General features: G+C 44.2%; 1 protein-coding gene across 6 annotated transcripts in view; it reads right to left on the reverse strand.

The window, feature by feature from the left end:
- The window catches only part of NOD1 (nucleotide binding oligomerization domain containing 1), a 111,536-nt gene that overhangs the window by 79,681 nt on the left and 13,452 nt on the right, over positions 1-18,403 (reverse strand). For 5 of the 6 annotated variants that reach the window (XR_004538024.1, XM_033930055.1, XM_033930059.1 and 2 more), the window contains exons 2-4: positions 15,215-15,548; positions 10,993-11,167; positions 2,987-4,790 (exon numbers count right to left, since the gene is read on the reverse strand). Coding sequence is in view for 5 of the 6 variants with exons in the window: in XM_033930055.1 (XP_033785946.1) it covers positions 2,987-4,790; positions 10,993-11,167; positions 15,215-15,430 (2,195 nt within the window). In the remaining variant the exon portion in view is untranslated. The remainder of the gene's footprint in view (positions 1-2,986; positions 4,791-10,992; positions 11,168-15,214; positions 15,549-18,403) is intronic. The other variant, XM_033930060.1, reaches the window with a different exon arrangement.

Genomic DNA, 18,403 nt, shown 5'->3' on the forward strand with positions numbered 1-18,403 from the left:
AGAATCCAAAATGCCTCAAAGAGGGGGGGAGAGAAAGTGCAGCGTATGCTCCAAAGAAATTAAACTGGTGTCTGTACAGCCTGCGCTAGCACTTCTGATCAAGTTAAGGAGTGAGCAAACAGAATGTGATACCCCCATGCTCCACAGTTCAAGCAGGCTGGCTGAGCAGCTCCCTGCAGGATCTACCTGTCAGCAGCAGACCGAAGTCTGCTCTTCTCACGCAGGCTAGGCAGTCACTGAAACTGAACAGGAACACAAAATTCCATAAAAAAACAAAAACAAAAAAGAAGACCAAACAGATCAAAGTTGCTCCTGCAGGCTCACTTGCAGAAGAAATAACTGACGGGGGGCAGAAGAGCACTGAGAAGGAGGAGGTGCTGAAAACAGTGATCAGTAATGTATCTCCTGCAACGGACTCACGGGAGAAAGACCCTTGGCTCAGCATACCATCCCTGTTGCACTGGAAAACTGAATTAATGTGTTTAATGTCTACTTCAGTGGGAACTGGAAAGCTGCAAACAGGCCTGCTCAATGGCAATACTCTGCTGTATGGGGAAACAAGGGTTTCATTCCTGGACCTGACCTCAGTAGCAAAAGCACACTTTGTAAGGACCTCCTTATCCTGTTATTCCTGGCTCTATCTACTATGCCCTTGTATTTTCCTTCCATTATCTCAACTACCATTCACCCAGTCCCTGCTTCCTTTTGTAACCAAATCTAGGCTCATACTTTTCTATTCCTTAATGCCTAGTATGAGATCCTGAGAATACTGTGATTACAGCGATCCCATTATGACGCTGTCCAAGATCTGCTCTTTAGGCTAGCATGGAAGGAAATGTTGTAGATCCATTTACAAAACTTTATGGCAGGCAGGGGAAGAATTCTTTATCATCGCGTAACAGTGAGACCTATACTGTAGGTGTGATTCAGGATGAACATAGATCTCAAAGGGAACTTTGGTCTGTGGCCCCATACCCAGCAAGGACCATCAGGCCCTGATGCACAAAAGCTTTATGTGGAATCATTCTTACTGGCATGGAAAGCTGTCCTCCCAACAGTGGCTTAGTAAGAGGGGAGCAGGGGTGCTGTCTTAGTGAGAGTGCAGGTACCTGTCCTCTTCTCTGCCCCTCCGAGGCTGCTACCAATCATCATAGTAGCCACCATGAATGAGTCCTTCGTGTTCCACAGAGTCCTTCCAGCCAAAAAAGACCTTGTGGTCTAGTGGGCTGGGTTGGGTCAGACCCCCAGCTCGAGGACCCTCCCCCAACACCTCTATACCTTTTTATTGAAGATAGGCAGTAGATAGTGGGCATCCATCCTGCCAGGGGCCCGCCTCTTCAAAATTGTGGCTCTGGCCCTGCCTGGTGCATCCTGGGATGCACTGGGAGGGGCCTAAGGCCCCGATTGGCTCAGACACCTAAGGCCCCTCACAGTGCAAACCAGGCTGGAAAGGGCCCCAAAGCCTTGATTGGCTCAGACACCTAATCCTCCTCCCAGTGCATCCCAGGGTGTACCAGGAAGCTATCATTTTGAAGGGGCAGGCCCCAGGCAGGAGGGAATGGGCATCCCTCTTGCTGATCTTCAACAAAAAGGTAGAGAGGTGTTGGGAGGATGGTTCTTGTGCTGCTGGTTCTGATCCAACCCAGCCCACTAGATCACCAGGTTTTTGGGGGAGTGGGTGGCTCATTAGGAGGGGGGGATGGGGCAGATCTTTTTTTAACGGATACAGCTGTTCTGTTCACACAACAACACTCTGCACCCATTAAAAAACAAAGCAGCCCCTGCTCTCCCTGCCGCTTCAGCTGATTGCGGCAGGGGAATATTTGATCAGCTGAAATGGCAGGACTCCCTGATGCCGCCGATTGGCAGCAGCTGAAGAAAAATGGTTTTTTCCTGACAGGAGGGATGGGGGGGAGGAGCTGTGATTAGTGATTACTCTTCTGAGCAGGCTCTGGGCACAGTTCCTTCCCTTTTTACTGGGGCTGCTCTGCGCAAATAGCATGCATATAATTTGCATGCTATTCATGCAGATCATCGCCCATTAAAGAATAAATTGCTCATACCACAGCATTTTTTACCATGGTTTCAGAGCTTTGTGCATTGGGGCCTCAGTGTCAGTAGGGTTACAGATGGAGAAAAGATGTGTGACTAAATAAGAGAAAAACCTCAGATACCTGCTGGATTCAGATGGTACCTAAGCTTTGGACCCTCATCCCTTCTCCTAAATGGCAATGAGTGAGGTTTTGTTTGGCTACAAACTCAAATGTGGAGAAGTATCTTGGGAGCAGTGACAAGGCTCAGTGGCAGTACTACCTTGTTCAATTAACAAATGCAACGATAGCTTCTCAGGAAAGCGGAAGCTGCTGTGGATGAGTCTTAGCTCCTGAACAAAGGTAAAACCTAATGGCTTGAATCAGGGTACATACTCGCCAAGGGCTAGAGCAGGGGTAGGCAATTCCGGTCCTCAAGAGCCGGAGCCAGGTCAGGTTTTCAGGATATCCACAATGAATATGTATGAGATGGATTTGCATGCATTGCCTCCTTGAGATGCAAATCTATCTCATGCATATTTATTGTGGATATCCTGAAATCTGACCTGGCTCCGGCTCTCGAGGACCGGAATTGCCTACCCCTGGCCTAGAGGAAGCTGCAGATGTGGACTATGGCTGCAAAAAAATTAGAATGGAAAAAAATAAACGGGAACACTCCACATAGCTGCAAATAAAAGTTCAAGGTGTTACAGCCCCAGCAGAGGTTGTGACCAACTGAGCTGAGAATCCAAAAGATCAGGAAGAAACTGCTGCCCCCCCCTCAAAAACTAATAAATGCATAAAAATATCTTTACTTTTTAATCCTTACTAAAATAATACCCGCTCTTTTAACATTACTCTCCAAAAGGGCACCCATGCTACTGGGATACCACCTGTTAACAAGCTCCAGCATTAATTTTCGAGTTTGTACAATAAATAGCTGCTGAATTACTCACCTGACCACTACGAGCTTGCTAAAACATGGCACAAGTTCCTTCACACCATAATCATTGATGTTATTGTTGTCCAGATCTAGGGCAAGCTGTTTCTGGAAATGATACATCACAAAAGACATGGCACTGCAGTCCGCAGAACAGGCATTGCAAAACGTTAGCTTGATGTAGTTAGCACAGAGGTTTTTAGCAGCAAGCCTCCCCACCTTCTCACTCTGGGTTTCATAGATGCACCTCAGCATCCAAACAAACTGAGGCTTGGCTTGAACCCATTTATAAAGCCCAAACTTGGCATGTGGGAGATTCCTGAGGTAAGATTTCACTGTATTAGTAAGATACTCTCTAAGTGCCCTCCTTTTTTTCTTGATAACAAGAGGTAAAACCAAATACTGTAGGAGCCTTTGCTTTGTTTTTGACAGCAGGCCACAGAGGAAGAGGTTAGTAAACTGCAAATGTTCATTGTTTTGGAAAGGGCTTCTATCCCTCACCTGATTCTGTCTGAGGCATGAGAAAGGGAAGATGCCGACATGGCTTATCTCACCATCAGTGCACAGGCTGAAAAATTTAAGCAGTTCTTTTGTAGAGATGTGATCACTGATAATAAGAAAAAGGGCTGCAAGGAAAGACTGCAGCGTCACGTGGAAGAATTCGTAAGTGGAATCCAGCGCTCTTGTTCTGTACTCCTGACTAGTCCTCAGGAACCCCAACTGCAAATCTTTCTTAGACACACCCAGGGAATTAATTTCATCCTGCTCAAATATATACAGGGACTTCTCTATACCATGATGTGCAACTCTCCCCAAAGATAGCAAGATCTCTTTCCCGGATTTAAATGTTTCTGTTTGGCTCCTAGTGCCCTTTCTTACCAAGTTTGTTTTCACAGATCGGTCCAAGAAAACTTCAGTGATGAGTAAAAAGATGTCAGTTAATGTAACAGAGCAATCCGGAAGCTGCTCGCTGTCGTTTATGAAGTGGAAATGTTCAAAGGATTTAAATATGATCCAGCAAAACAAGGGGATGGAGCATAAGCTACAGAGACTGGGATTGGCTTCCAGATGGTTAAACACTAATTTCTGAAACATTTGGTCCTTGAAAAACAGCCTAGTGTATTTCTGCAAGTTTTCGGGGGAGAATCCCTTCAGCTGTATTTTCTTCCTGATGACCTTTCGTGAGACTTCAGTCCCTGTCCTTGCTGTCAAGATCTTTTTTGACCCCTGAAGTAGCTTCCCACTGAGAAGGTGCATAAGCAGGCCCAAGGGATGAGTAAAGCAAAATGGTGAGGAGACTTCTGGAATGCTGTTCTGATCAAAGTCAGACTGGATCTCATCAAAACCATCAAATGTGAAGAAAACTGTGTGAGGAAACTGGAGGATGAACCGAAATACCTCCTCTGGGTCTTGGTCTGGGTAACAATTGAATATGAATAGGAGATCTTTCAAACAAATACTTTCATGCTTTTTGAAACAGCAGAATGTCCTGCATCTGAACCGAAACAAAAATTTCACATCTTCAAAGAATTCTTCCGTGGCCCATAGGTTTTGCATCTTTTGTATTAACATGGATTTTCCAACTCCTGCATCACCACAGACAAACACTGTTTCTCCATCATCATTGACTACTCCAGACTCATCAAACAAAGCTGTAAGAGAGTTCACAGTACCTAGACTTTCACCGGCTTCATTGACAAGTTCCATAAGATTGTTAGTGTAAGTGTCTTTAAGTAACATCTCCTCCTTTTGGGCATAAGACATGATGAACTTTGAGTCTCTTCCCACCTCATGTCTGAGCTTCTGGATGTACAGGCTAACTAATGGTAGAAAGCAAGAGACAATTAGATATGCTATATTGCTCCAAAATACCACTTTTAAAAGGGCAACCATGTTAATCTGATGTAACAAAAATGGCAGAGGTTGTTGGTACTTCATATTGTAGAATAATTAATTTATATTCATTTATTCCTATTCATCAGCAACTACAAACTGTTCAATGATGACACTTATTCAGGGTCTAGATCCTACCAGAAATCCAGATGTCAACTAAGTCTCCATATTTCTCCAGGTAAAAAATTTCCAGGACTCACCTATTCCTCATTCAATATATGCCATCATCTCCCAGCTGTCTATATAGGACATACAGGTCAATCCCTAAGTCAATAGATCCCAAACTTATTCTGGAGAAACCTCAGCCAATCAGGTTTTCAGGATATCTGCTATGAATATTCATGAGTTAGATTAGCAAGCAATGGAGAGGGGTTCATGCAAATCTAACTCATGAATATTCATTGCAAATATACTGCTTACAGGCCAAAGCGGTGTACAATTCCAAAATTAGATATCAAAGGAAGAAAGGAACGTCAGTTTTTGACTGGATGGATTTCCACACTCATCACAACAATATTGTAATACATCTGCAAAGATTCGGAAATTTCAACACTGGGGGAGCCAAGGCCAATGTCGGGCAGGCTTCTACGGTCTGTGTCCTGCAAATAGCAAAATACTGGTGAAAATTCAGTAATTCAAGTGTTGTAGATGTTTTTATTGTCATGAGCTGCAAGCAAGGGTACTGTGCAACTCAGAGGAAAAGGGGAAGACATCTTGTCAGCAATATTTGGAGAATATTGTCAGGAATACTTGGAGTTGTTATACGGTTATAACCAAGACCACATCATGTTTAGTGCCTATATGTGGCTGGCATGGTGGAGACTTGAAAGCCAATGTTTAAGCATGGGTGGCTGTGGCCTGCACAGAGTTGACAGTATGGCTCTGGCCACCTTGCTAGGCAGACTGGATGGACTGTGCGGGACTTTATCTGCAATCATATAGAAAGATTAGATTCTTACCTCAATAATCTTTCTTGTAGATGTATCTAGTAGTCCTGAGCGCTAGGGTTATGCATCAAAACCTGCAAGTTGCTTGCGGAATGATGTAACTCATCTTTCAACTCCGCCTCTTTCCCAGGGAGCAGCTCCTGCCCCCTCAGTCTATACAAAAGCAATCAAGCAACACTGTAATGGGAGGAAGGAAACAGGAAAAAATCCCCGACACTACAATTCTGTTCTGCTCTGTAACAATCATACTAATTAACATCTTGACATTCAGTGAACATTATCAAAATAGATACAAAAACTGTGTGCAACTAGAACTAACATTTATAGAGCTTGTAGCTACTCACACGTCCTGCTATCAAGCAGAAATCAGACCTGACTGTGTGTTTTTTTCCACTTATTTGAGAGACAGAGAATTCTCCATCTTCAGACTGATATTAAGACAGAAAGCAGGTGAAGCCTACTACAGCGTGGGGCTTCAGGACTACTAGACACACATCTACAAGAGAGAAGATTATTGAGGCAAGAACCTAATCTTTCTTTCTAGTGCAATGTGTCCTGAGTCTAAGGCAGGTCCACTAAGCCTGCCTTCAACACGGAGGACAGAAAAGAGGCGTCCTTCCTGGTTGCCATGTCTATTCTATAGAACCTGATAAAGGTATGAAGGGTATAGTCCACATAGCTGCTCTACAAATCTCCTCGGGTGAGACAGCCTAAGTCTCCACCCATGAGGTAGCAACCCCTCTAGTGCTTTCAATGCAACTGGCAGCTGCTTATCACAGCCCACATATGTGGAGGAAATAGCCATTTTAGATGGAAATCGAGGCCTTAAGACGCTGGCCTCTCTTTCTTAGCATGACTGATCAGAACAAAAAGGTGATCCGAGATGCGAAATAGAGAATGACACGGTGAAAAAATTGGTCCCCGTCACCGCCCCGTCCCCGTCTCACCATCCCCGTCACCGCCCCGTCCCCGTCTCACCATCCCCGTCACCGCCCCGTCCCCGTCTCACCATCCTCTTCACCGCCCCGTCACCGCCACTGCCACCCCATTCACCGCCCCGTCACCGCCACTGCAATCCCATTCACTTTTCTTTATTTACGTATAAAGGAAACATTCTTTAAAACTTTAAAACTTAGTTAAATATTAGTTAATAACTATACAAAAACAAAACACGCAGAGAAAAAATTAATTAATATAAATTCTCAAAACTGACACATTTTGATCACTAAATTTAAAATAGTTATTTTTCATACAGTTTTTCAATCACTAATCTTCCACCACCCCTGGGGCTAGCAATGCAAAAACAAACACGACATGTACTTTAAATGCTTACAATGTTAGCCTATATGGTAAGTAGACGCGGCCGCTGTACCTAATCGCGGCAAAGATCTCCCTGCCGTGATTAGCATAGTGACCGCGGCTACGGCTGCAAGTCTCCCCTCCCCCCAGCGATCACGGCAGGAGGGCACCCAACCCCTCCTGTAGACCCCCCCAACGGCCCTCCCGACAATCGCAGCAGAAGGGTACCCAACCCCTCCTGCCGGTCTTCCCAATGGCCTCCCCTAAGATCGCCGGCAGGAGGGTACCCAACCCCTCCTGCTGGACCCCCCCCCCATCGAACCCTCCCACCCCGGAACCCCCTTAGTCTTACTTTCCAAGTTGGACCGGACGGCTCCTCACACGTATGGCCAGCAGGCTTGCCTCCGTCCAAATGAGGCGGGCCCGCCCCTACCCTGCCCAACCCACAGGATCCTAGGGCCTGATTGGTCTAGGCACCTAAAGCCACTCCCGCTATAGGAGGGGCCTTAGGTGCTTGGGCCAATCAGGCCCTAGGATCCTGTGGGTTAGGCAGGGGAGGGGAGGGGCGGGCCCGCCTCATTTGGACGGAGGCAGGCCTGCTGGCCAGACGAGCGAGGAGCTGTCCGGTCCAACTTGGAAAGTAAGACTAAGGGGGTTCCGGGGTGGGAGGGTTCGTTGGGGGGGGGGGGGTCCAGCAGGAGGGGTTGGGTACCCTCCTGCCGGCGATCTTAGGGGAGGCCATTGGGAGGACCGGCAGGAGGGGTTGGGTACCCTTCTGCTGCGATTGGCAGGAAGGGTTGATCTGACAAATGAGGAGCACGGTGAAACACAGGTAAATAGCGGTTCCTAGAAGGGGGTACATTGGCCCGCGGGGACAAACCTGTTCACCGTTTCCGCGGTCGGTGAATGGCCTTGTCCCCGTCACCGCAGCGACTGCTAGTTTTCTTCCCCGTTTTCGGCGGTGACCCGCGGCTTAAATGCGGTGGCCGCGGGTAAACCGTCACCGTGTCATTCTCTAATGCGAAACTCACTGATAACTTTGAGGTAATGAAGAAGCACTCTTTTGACATCCAGCAAATGCAACGCTTTGTCCTTTTTCTTCAATCCTGTAAGATGAAATGTGGGTAAACGGACTTCTTGATCGACGTAGAAGGCAGAGCTACTTTTGGTAAGAAAGATGGAACCATGCTTAAGGGAAGCCCTGCTTCCATAATCTTTAGGAACGGCTCCCTACTGGAGAAGGCTTGTAACTCAGACTCATCTCACTGATATAATTGCTACCAGAAACACAGTCTTGACCATATGATCCAGAAGGGAAGCCTCCCGTAAGGGTTTATATAGTGCCCTACTAAGTCTTTGCAACACAGTGTTAAGATTCTAGGATGGGAATGGGAGATGGACCAGAGGGTACAACTGAAGAGCCCCTTTAAGGAACCTGGCAACATCTGGTTGAGAGGCCAGAGACCCTCTTTCCCCCCAAGCCTGGAAACAGGAGAGGACTGCTATCTACACTTTAAGCAATCCAACTGACAGACCCTTCTAAAATCTCTCTTGCAAAAAGTCCAGGACTGCTAAAATTGGGGCTCATAAGGGCTCTACATCATCCTTAGCACACCAGTGCTGAAAAGATTTCCAGGCTTTAGCATAGCTCCAAGAAGTGGCAATGACCATGTCCAAGTAACCCTTGCTCATTAGGGCATCCTGTTCAAAAACCATGCCATAAACCCAAAGTGTTCCAGATTCTCTACAGCAACTCATCCCTGAGTTAGAAGATTTGCTTGGACCGTCAGTCCTCTGGAGGTGAACTAGGTCTGCATACCAGGGCCAGGGGCACTACTAGGACTACCAACCCCGGATGATTCCCAATCTTGATTATGGACCACGAGGGAAACACATACAAGTTCCCCTTCTCCGGCCACAGCTGGATTAATGCATCTAACCCAGTGCTTCCAGGCTCATATTTTTGGCTGTAAAAGTGATCCGCCTTTGTGCTTATTTCTAATGCCATCAGATCCTTCTGTGGATGCTCCCACCGCCAAACAATAGTGCTGAACATTTGGGTGAACAGCGATCATTCCCCCAGGTTGAAAGTCTGCTGATTGATAAATTCAACCTGCAGCTGAGAGAGCCGGCAAATGAGCTTAAGCCTGACAAAAAAAGAGTTGAGCTTCGAGACGTAACAGGGTGCATCAGTGCCTCCTTGCCAGTTGACAAAGGCCACCATCACATTGTTTGTTTTTTTTTAAATTATTATTATTCTTTATTCATTTTTGACATCAAATACATAGTGCAAACATATGAACAATCAAGTAATATAACATACTGCACTCTATTCCAACAAATAATATAAAGCTGTTTAAACCCCCCCAAACCTAACCCTCCCCTGCCCCTCCTGGATGCGTATAACAATCTTTCATGAATCAAAGGGAAATAATGTTAATAATAATAATATTAATAAATCACATTCATAAATTACAATAATTTGTTAAAGGGCCCCAAATTTCCTTGAATTTGCTATGGTATCCCCTCTGCAAAGAATTAATGTTTTCAAACTTAGAAATCTGGCATAATGATTCCCACCAAAAACTATAATTTAAGTTATCTCAGCTTTTCCAATTTTTCATTATCAGCTGCCTGTCATGATGAGGAGCAATTTATTCTGGTTTGCATTAATTGGTTTCTTAGGTAATAGTATCGTTCCAAACAGTATTATGTCATATGATAACGAAAGTGGAACTTCCAATATCGTAATAATTTGACCCCAAATGGACTTCTAGAATTTGAGTATCAGGGGACAATAATATAGCAAATGATCCAAAGTCCCTATATCACCGTCACATTGTTTGAGGAGACCGATTACCTTGCCTTCCAGAGACGTCTCCAGGGCCTGCAGCACCAGCCAAATGGCTTTGAGTTCTAGGCGATTTATGAACCACTTTAGTTCAGACTCAGAGGCTTGTTGCCTTTTGCCCTTGCTGAACCTCTCCTGTGACCCCTGGAAAGACCTCTGCATTGCTTGGCCTCCCACATAAAAATGGAATCTTTGTCTCAAAAATTTCTGCGTCCCAAACCCCGAGCCGTCTGGGGTTTTCTGTCCGGCAAGGCCTTAGGGCGATGTGTCCATAACACCTACCACCACCTATAATTGGGACACACGTTTGCAGAATCAGCCCCCAAAATTCTTTATCTAAGCTAACGATGTGCAACTACTCAAACCCACTGAACCAGATCTACACACAGCTTTTAGTAAACTGACTGCCTGTCTAACCACAACTCATGAATGGAATGGGCAAACAACAACTCTGTCTGAACCCAAGCAAAACAGAAATTCTTTGTATTCCTAACACAAGAGGACAAATGACTCGAAAATACTTTTTGGGAAATATGAAATTCCCTTAAAATCACAGGTCAGGGATCTTGGGATACTGCTAAACAACCTTTGAAAATTCTCTCTAAAATCTACAGCAGCAATAAAATCTCTCCATTATATTGAAAAGTCAAGTCTCGACCACAATGGTCCATGTCTCAATAACATCATGACTAGACTACTGTAATGCCCTGTACAATGGGCTAAGCAAAAAGAGTTTGCATCAGCTCCAGTTAATTCAAAATGCTGCAGCATGACTAATAGAAGGCTGCAAGCAGTGTGACCACATTACATCCTTCCTGCAAAAACTACCCTGGCTACCAGTATCTTACAGGGCTAAATTTAAAACTCTGTTTGATTTTCAAGATCCACAAATGTAAAGTTATACTGTGGAATAATGCAGACTTTAGGGAAGACAAAAAGGGCTTCTGCTAGTTATCACAATTAATTACAGATACACTCATAACTTGCATGCAAGGACACATAGAACTGTTAGCAGTAAAATGACTTCCTTACCAGGATCTGTATTTACAACAGATCTAACTTGAATGAATTCAGAAGGCCGATAGCCTATTTCATCCAACCAAGGTTGCAGCTCATAAAAAGCATCAGTAACTGTGTAGAGGATGTATATAAAATACTCGGAAATCTCCTCTCCTTTACACTGGACAAAATCCAGAATTTTACGAACCTGAATAAAAAAATAAATCAAGTGTTACTGCTTCTGTCTCGGACATAAAACCAACACTGCACAAATCATTCTTCAGCCTATGCTCAATTATTAATTATACTGAATTCAGGAATATGACATGTTCTAAAATATAAAAACTGCCTGCAGAAACTTGCCAACTGCACGAAGCTTTGAGAAGCAGATATAGCAACCCTTTTCCACTTAATATTCATGGCAAGCTTGAACAAAAGAAATGTTGAGTAATCAGTTCTAACATTGGATGGTCAGTGAGACCTCATAAAAGAATGAAAACAGAATAAAAGAATAAAAACAGGAAAAAAAAAATCAGTTCTGCATAAATAAATAAAACTCTTTCCTCCAAAACAAGTGTAAAAATAGTCATACAGATAAAAGTACTTGCGAATGCAGGCTCAAAAAGCTGTGCAGTCAAACCAGCTCCACATGCAGCTCTGCCACAAAACTATCGCTCCAAAAATACTGTAGCATGCTCCAACTGTTGTGTTAAAATTATGGCCGTAATCTACAGTTCACTCCAAAATGCCACCTTTTCTGTCGGTGCCTTTGTTTGAACTTTGTCATTACGTTGTATATGCTGTAAAAGCATAATTTAGTCCATTGGACTTTTTACAGACTGTAGAATTTACACAGGAAACTCTATATATTGTTGTGGCAACTGATTTTGACATCTGACGCAGTCACTTGCCGAAACGCGGGTCATGTCAGGTCCTCCAATAAAATCTACTTCCTTTAATGTTTGGCTCCGTCTTATTCCATCTGAGGCACACTTCAACGTTATTGCTCCAATGACAAGAAGGATGACATATATAAAAAAATTTGATGGCAGTCTATACTAGTCCTTGATCTTCCTGCCTGCCCAACATGAAAAAAAAAAAAAAATCCCTGGTGCCGTGGATCAGTGTTTCTCAACTTCTTCAAGCCAAGTACCCCTTAAGCCTAACAAATACCAACCGAGTACCCCCGCCCAAGCTCCGCCCCATAACAATAGTACTAATTGCAACGCAATTTCTTCCATCCATTTTTCATATACACACAATATAATTTTATTAATACAAAATGGTAACCACAAAATTAAAAAAACCCCACAAAGCACACTGTACGCACAGAAAATGTTAATTATCATTCATATTTTTTTCCAAAGAGGTCAAGGCAGATGACTTTAAAATATGCAATCAGTAACAACTATAGACAAAATAGACAAATATAGAGCAAAATATACAAGAGGAGCTTGGAAAACACAATGGGAAATAAAGTTACCGTAAAATGCTCTTTCCTTTTAAAAGTCATCTGATGGTGCGTGTATTTGTCCTGCGTGCATTTGACCGGTGCGCTTTTGTCGGCACACGTTTATCTTGCGCATATTAGACGGTGTACATAACTGTGCGATGAGCTATTGCCAAGTCTTCTGAAGATCCCCATGACATTAAAGTGCAGCTCTCTATATGCTTTATAAGCTTCACTGATAGTTCAAGTATTCACATATCAAAAGCTGAACTGATTAGCCCGCGTTCTTTGATAAGAGGTTGAAATGTACAGTGCTGCATATGCCTTTCAGCACTACAGAAACGATCACTAGTAGTAATAGTAATTCTCTACCCCCCCCAAGAAGCTGAAGAACTCTGAGTTAGTAGCCAAGCAGGAGGGTCAAAAGCATCAGGTCTGGGCAACCTATGCTGCTTTTGAAAGTCTGTCCAGAGTCTCCATTTTAGGTTTTGGCATGCATAGACTTACCTGGTTGCATGTATACAAACTCCAGTGCATGCGATTTCCTACCTGGATGATTGGCACGTTCAAGGAAGGTGCTCAACAATTCATGTGGAAAGCCATTCAGCTGCTTGCCTGCCTGGGGGGTAGACCTGGGAGGGGAGAGTGCTTCTGCCTGCCTGGGAGGGGGTGAGGCATGCCTGTCTGCCGGGGGGTGGTTGCCAGGGAGGGGGGGGGAGACCTGCCTGCCCTGTCCCTACCTGCCTGCCACTAGGCCTGCCTGCCCTGTCCCGGCCTACTACTAGACCACCAGAAGGGAGGCAGGGTATATAGTCTGGCAAGGAGTGTGGGGTTGGGTGCAAAGCCTGGCAGGGAGAATTTGGTTCAGAATGTTTTTTTTCTTGTTTCCCTCCTCTAAATCTAGGGTGCGTTTTATGGAACGAAAAATACGGTAGTTTAATTTAACCAAGACAATAACATTATAGCATATGTATTTGCTTAAACATCCATGTAAGAAAATAAAAATAGCCTTCCTGGGTCAGACCAATGGTCCATCTAGCCCAGTATCCTGTCTTCATGGAGGCCAATTCGAGTCACAAGCACCTGGCAAAAATCCAAATAGTAGCAGCATTCCATGACACCAATCCAGGGTGTTTTTCAATATACCAATCCAGGGCAAGCAGTGGCTTCCCTCATGTCTGTCTCAACAGCAGACTATAGATTTTTCCTCCAGGAACTTGCCCAAACCTTTTTTTAAACCAGCTACATTAAACACTCTTACCACATCCTCTGGCAACACGTTCCAGAGCTTAACTATTCTCCAAGTGAAAAAAAAAAGTGCTCCTATTGGTTTTAAAAGTATTTCCCTGTAACTTTGAGTGTCCCATAGTCTTTGTAAATCTTGATGCAGTAAAAAATCAATCCACTTGCACCTGTTCTACACCAGTCAGGATTTTGTAGACTTCAATCATATCTCCCCTCAGCCATCTCTTTTCTAAGCTGAAGAGCCCTAACCTCTTTAGTCTTTCCTCATACAAGAGGAGTTTCATCTTGGTCGTTCTTCTTTGAACCTTTTCCAGTGCTGCTATATCTTTTTTGAGATAAGGAGACCAGAACTGAATGCAATACTCAAGGTGAAGCCACACCATTGAGCAATACAGAGGCATTATAACATTCTTAGTCTTGTTTACCATCCCTTTTCTAATAATTCCTAGCATCTTGTTTGCTTTTTTTAGCCACCGCTGCCTCACATTGGGCAGAAGATTCCAATGTATTGTCCACAATGACACCCAGATCTTTTTCTTGAGCGCTGTCTCCCAAGGTGGACCCTAGCATCCGGTTACTATGAGTTGGATTATTCTTCCCAATCTGCATCACTTTGCATTTCTCCACATTAAATTTCATCTGCCCAGTCTTCCAATTTTCTAAGGTCTTCTTGCAGTTTATCATAGGCCGCAAGCGTTTTTAAAAACAGTTTAGTGTCATCTGCAAATTTAATTACCTCACTTGTAGTTCCAATTTCCAGATCATTTATAAATAAGTTAAATAGCACCGGTCCCAGTACAGATCCCTGTGGCACATCACCATTGAGAACAATGGCTATTTAACCCTATCCATTGTTTTCTGTCCGATAAATAAGGGCTTGATTTTGTGTACATCAATTTGCAAAGGAACAATGGAGCTAAGGTTTTTTCTCAACTCTGCATATTTTATAACATTTTTTGCTGTGAAGAAGCATGCTGTCTCTGCGCAAACAAAATCTCAGTTTTGAGAAGCGTAAAATGAAGCATCTGTGATAATATCTTCTAGATCTTTTCTGATCTGAAGAAGAGGTTTCCTTTGAAAGCTAATCATAAAAAGCATTGAGTTAGGTAATACCTTTTTTATTGGACTAGTTCCTTTGTTTTTATTTTATTTATAAATATTACTTTGAAAAGTAGACGAACAAGGCCACCACACCATTTCTAGATAGAAAAATTGCCTATGACATTATGAATGCATTAATGGAATTCATTTACCAAAAAATTTAAATATTGCATGAACATACTGCCTCATGCTCCATAGTTAAAAACTAATCCTTATTACACGATGAATAAACTTTTAGACTATAATGTATCTTAACCAGAAAACTATCTTAGATAGCTTTTTCCTCAAAAAAGCATTTTATTTGCTAAAAATCCAATTTAAATAAAAAGTCTAAATTAAATTTAAAAAATTCATTGAGTTTTATCCATTCTAGTTTATATTTGAGCATATATGATAAATGTACAGAAAACTGACCCATACAAGCCTTCACATAAGTATGTACATGGAAAAATACTATACCTTATCTGCTTGAGTATGAAACTGGGAAACAATGTCTACATCCTCTTGGGAGAAATAGTCATTCTGAGCCAAGTTGTCAATTATACACTGGGTGTTTTGAACCCTGCTTACTAAAATTTCTCGATTCCTTCTGAGCAGTGTAATGAAGGATCCATATTCTGGTTTTATGGATATTGTCTCGGTGCTTTCTGTACTACCAGGACACCAGTTGTCCATGATCAAAGCAGTAAATTTCCTCTCTTCAAAAACTCACTGTTCGACATCTGTATTCTTGGTAAGTTTTCCAGATAAGATTCAACCTTTACTTAACATAGTTACGTGTTCTTCCCAGCAACTGTAAGAAGACATAGTTTAAAGTCAGGTAAAAAAATAAAAAAAATAAACAAACCCCAATAACAAAACAAGGTTAATACATGACAACTAGGGTTGTCCAGAAAAACCAGAAGTTGAAAAACTTGTGCAAATTGAAGATTTTCCCATGAAGATGACTGTACTTGATTAGAAAATAATATTTTAAAAAAATTTTAAGCCCTTCTTAGGGTCCTTCAAAGTCACTGATTACATGGGAGTGTGTGGCGCAGGGGTTAAAGCTACAGCCTCAGGCTGTGGGTTCAAATCCCTTGCTGCTCATTGGGACCCTGGGCAAGTCACTTAATCCCCTCATTGCCCCAGGTACACTAGATAGAGTTTGAGCCCACAGGGACAGATAGGGAAATATGATAAAAGTACTTGAATGTAAACCACTTAGAGGGGCATAATAAAAAAACGCTCTAAGTCCCCTTTTGGCCTAGGCTCGCTGAAAGTAGAAGCAGGGAAAATGTCCATTCTCAAAAAATATGTCCAAAAGGAGGTTGTTTTTTTTTTTTTTTTTATAATGGTCTGCCTCTACATTCAGCTGTTTAAACGCCCAGACCACCACAACGTCTACACTTACCACATATAATCAATTTTTTAAAAAAGCCTAAATCCCTAGCGCCCAACACAGAAGCTTTTAGGCGAAGGAGGAGCCAGTCCTTCGAGTAAAAGCTGGATTCTGTAACCAGTGTGTGCCAAAAAGAACACTGATTACAGAATTCACCCCCCACACCCCCGCAACGATTGTGGCAGGAGAGATGGCTCATCTCCCCTGCGGCGATCCATCCCCCCCCCCCCCCGACATGACCGGGGCAGGAGGGAGCCCAAGCCCTCCTGCCTGAAGAACTGCCACCTTCCCCAATACAATCGGGGCAGGAGGAAGCCCAAGCCCTCCTGCCCCAGAGACTGGCACCCTCCCCAACATGATCGGGGCAGGAAGGAGCCCAATCCCTCCTGCCCAGGCGACCCCCCTAGCTCGCCACTAAAATACGGGCAGGAGGGATCCCAATCCCTCCTGCCACGACACAGCCCCCCCATGTCTGGCCCCCCCAAACCTCTGACTGGCCCCCCTGAACCCTCCCACCTGCTGACCCATGAGACCCCTCAACTCCACCCCCACACCTGTACCTTAAGAACGTTGGATGGACGGACGGGTCCCAATCCTCAGAATGGTGAGCCTTTGGGCCTAATTGGCCCAGGTCACCCACAGCCAATCAGAGACTTAGGCCCCTCCCCACGCATCAAATGATGCATCGGGTCTTGGCCTAAGGCCGCACTCGTTGGCGAAGGAGGCGTGGAGCAGGAGTGACTGAGCACTCCTCCTGCTCCCAACAATATTAAGGTACAGGGAGGGCCCGGTCATCCTGCTGGCCTTGGAGGAGATCTGGAGCAGGAGGGAATGAGCACCCCTCATGCTCCCAATGATTCTTAAAGGTGGGGGGTGGAGCAGGTGGGCCGGGCCCGGACATCCTAGGTAGAGCTACAGGCAGGCAGGGAGGGAGGGAGGTGGGCTGAGATGGGGTTCTCTCTCCCTGGCCCACTGTCTGTCTGACTATTTCTTTCTGTCTCTCCCCCCTGTCCAGTAGGAACCCTTCCCTGCTCCCCCTGTCCAGCAGTAGGCCTTCTACCTCTACCTTCCTTTTACCTCCCCCCTGTGCAACAGCAGCATTTTCTGCCTGTCTGACTGGAGCCTGATGTCCGGGGGGACGGGATGGGTGCATAGCGGAAGCAGCTGAGAGGTGTTCTTGCTGCAGGGGGGGGGGGGGAAAGCGCCTCAAAGGTAAGGGGCAGGGAGGGAGAAAGGGAGGAAAGGTTAGGTGGAGAGGAACAGACGCTGACAGGGAAATGGGGAAGACAGAGTGGGGAGAAGGCGCTGGCAGGGAAATGGGGAAGAGAGAGTGGGGAGAAGACGCTGGCAGCGCTACAACCAAGATATCGGCACCAAAGCTATAAAGAGATAAGTGCTGGTTTTAACTATTTATTTTGCACAGAGAGCACTTTATATAAGTTAAAGCATAAAGCATTAGCACCTTCTCAGCTCACAAGTACTAAGCTCGATGAAAGATACCTTTGTCCTGCATAAACTGTAAAGAAAATCATTAATGATTATACAGTGGAGGCATCTGAGAGCATAGTTAATCGAAGAAGTGAGTTTTGATTAGAGATAATTTATTAGACAAGTCTGTTTGTTTGGATTATCAGATGATTTAGTTGACTTGTTTCCATTGTGAAGTATTTCAGGGAAATGGGGAAGAGAGAGTGGGGAGAAGACGCTGGCAGGGAAATGGGGAAGAGAGAGTGGGGAGAAGATGCTGGCAGGGAAGAAGACAGAGATTCCAGACTATGGGGGGAGCAGAGGGAGGAAGATGGGTGCCAGACCAATTTGGGGAGGGGGGAAGGAAGAGGCACAGTAACAGTGCAAATGGAAGACACAGAGAGAAAGAAGAGAGACAGTGGATGGAAGGAATTGAATGAGAAGATGAGGAAAGCACAAACTAGACAACAAAGGTAGAAAAAATATTATATTTATTTTTCTTTTTTTGCTTTAGGATAAAGTAGTATATTAGTTGTGTTGATAAAAATTTATAAACAAAGCCCTGCCAGCTGAACATCTCTTTCTCTAGTTCAGCAGACACAACTTTGATTTATAAGGAAGGAATAATCTAAATATTGCAGTACTGAGGCTTATATTGATACTGCAGAGACGGGGCGGTGAAGGAGGTAGCAGGGATGGGGTGGTGAAGGGGACAGATTTTTTCCCCCCATATCATTCTCTAGTGTAGATGGACTGTGGTGAGCTTTAATGGATACTTCAGTAGTTGGAACCTAAGAACA

The sequence above is a fragment of the Geotrypetes seraphini genome, chromosome 2 (genome assembly GCF_902459505.1).
Source record: "Geotrypetes seraphini chromosome 2, aGeoSer1.1, whole genome shotgun sequence".
Lineage (NCBI taxonomy): Eukaryota > Metazoa > Chordata > Amphibia > Gymnophiona > Dermophiidae > Geotrypetes > Geotrypetes seraphini.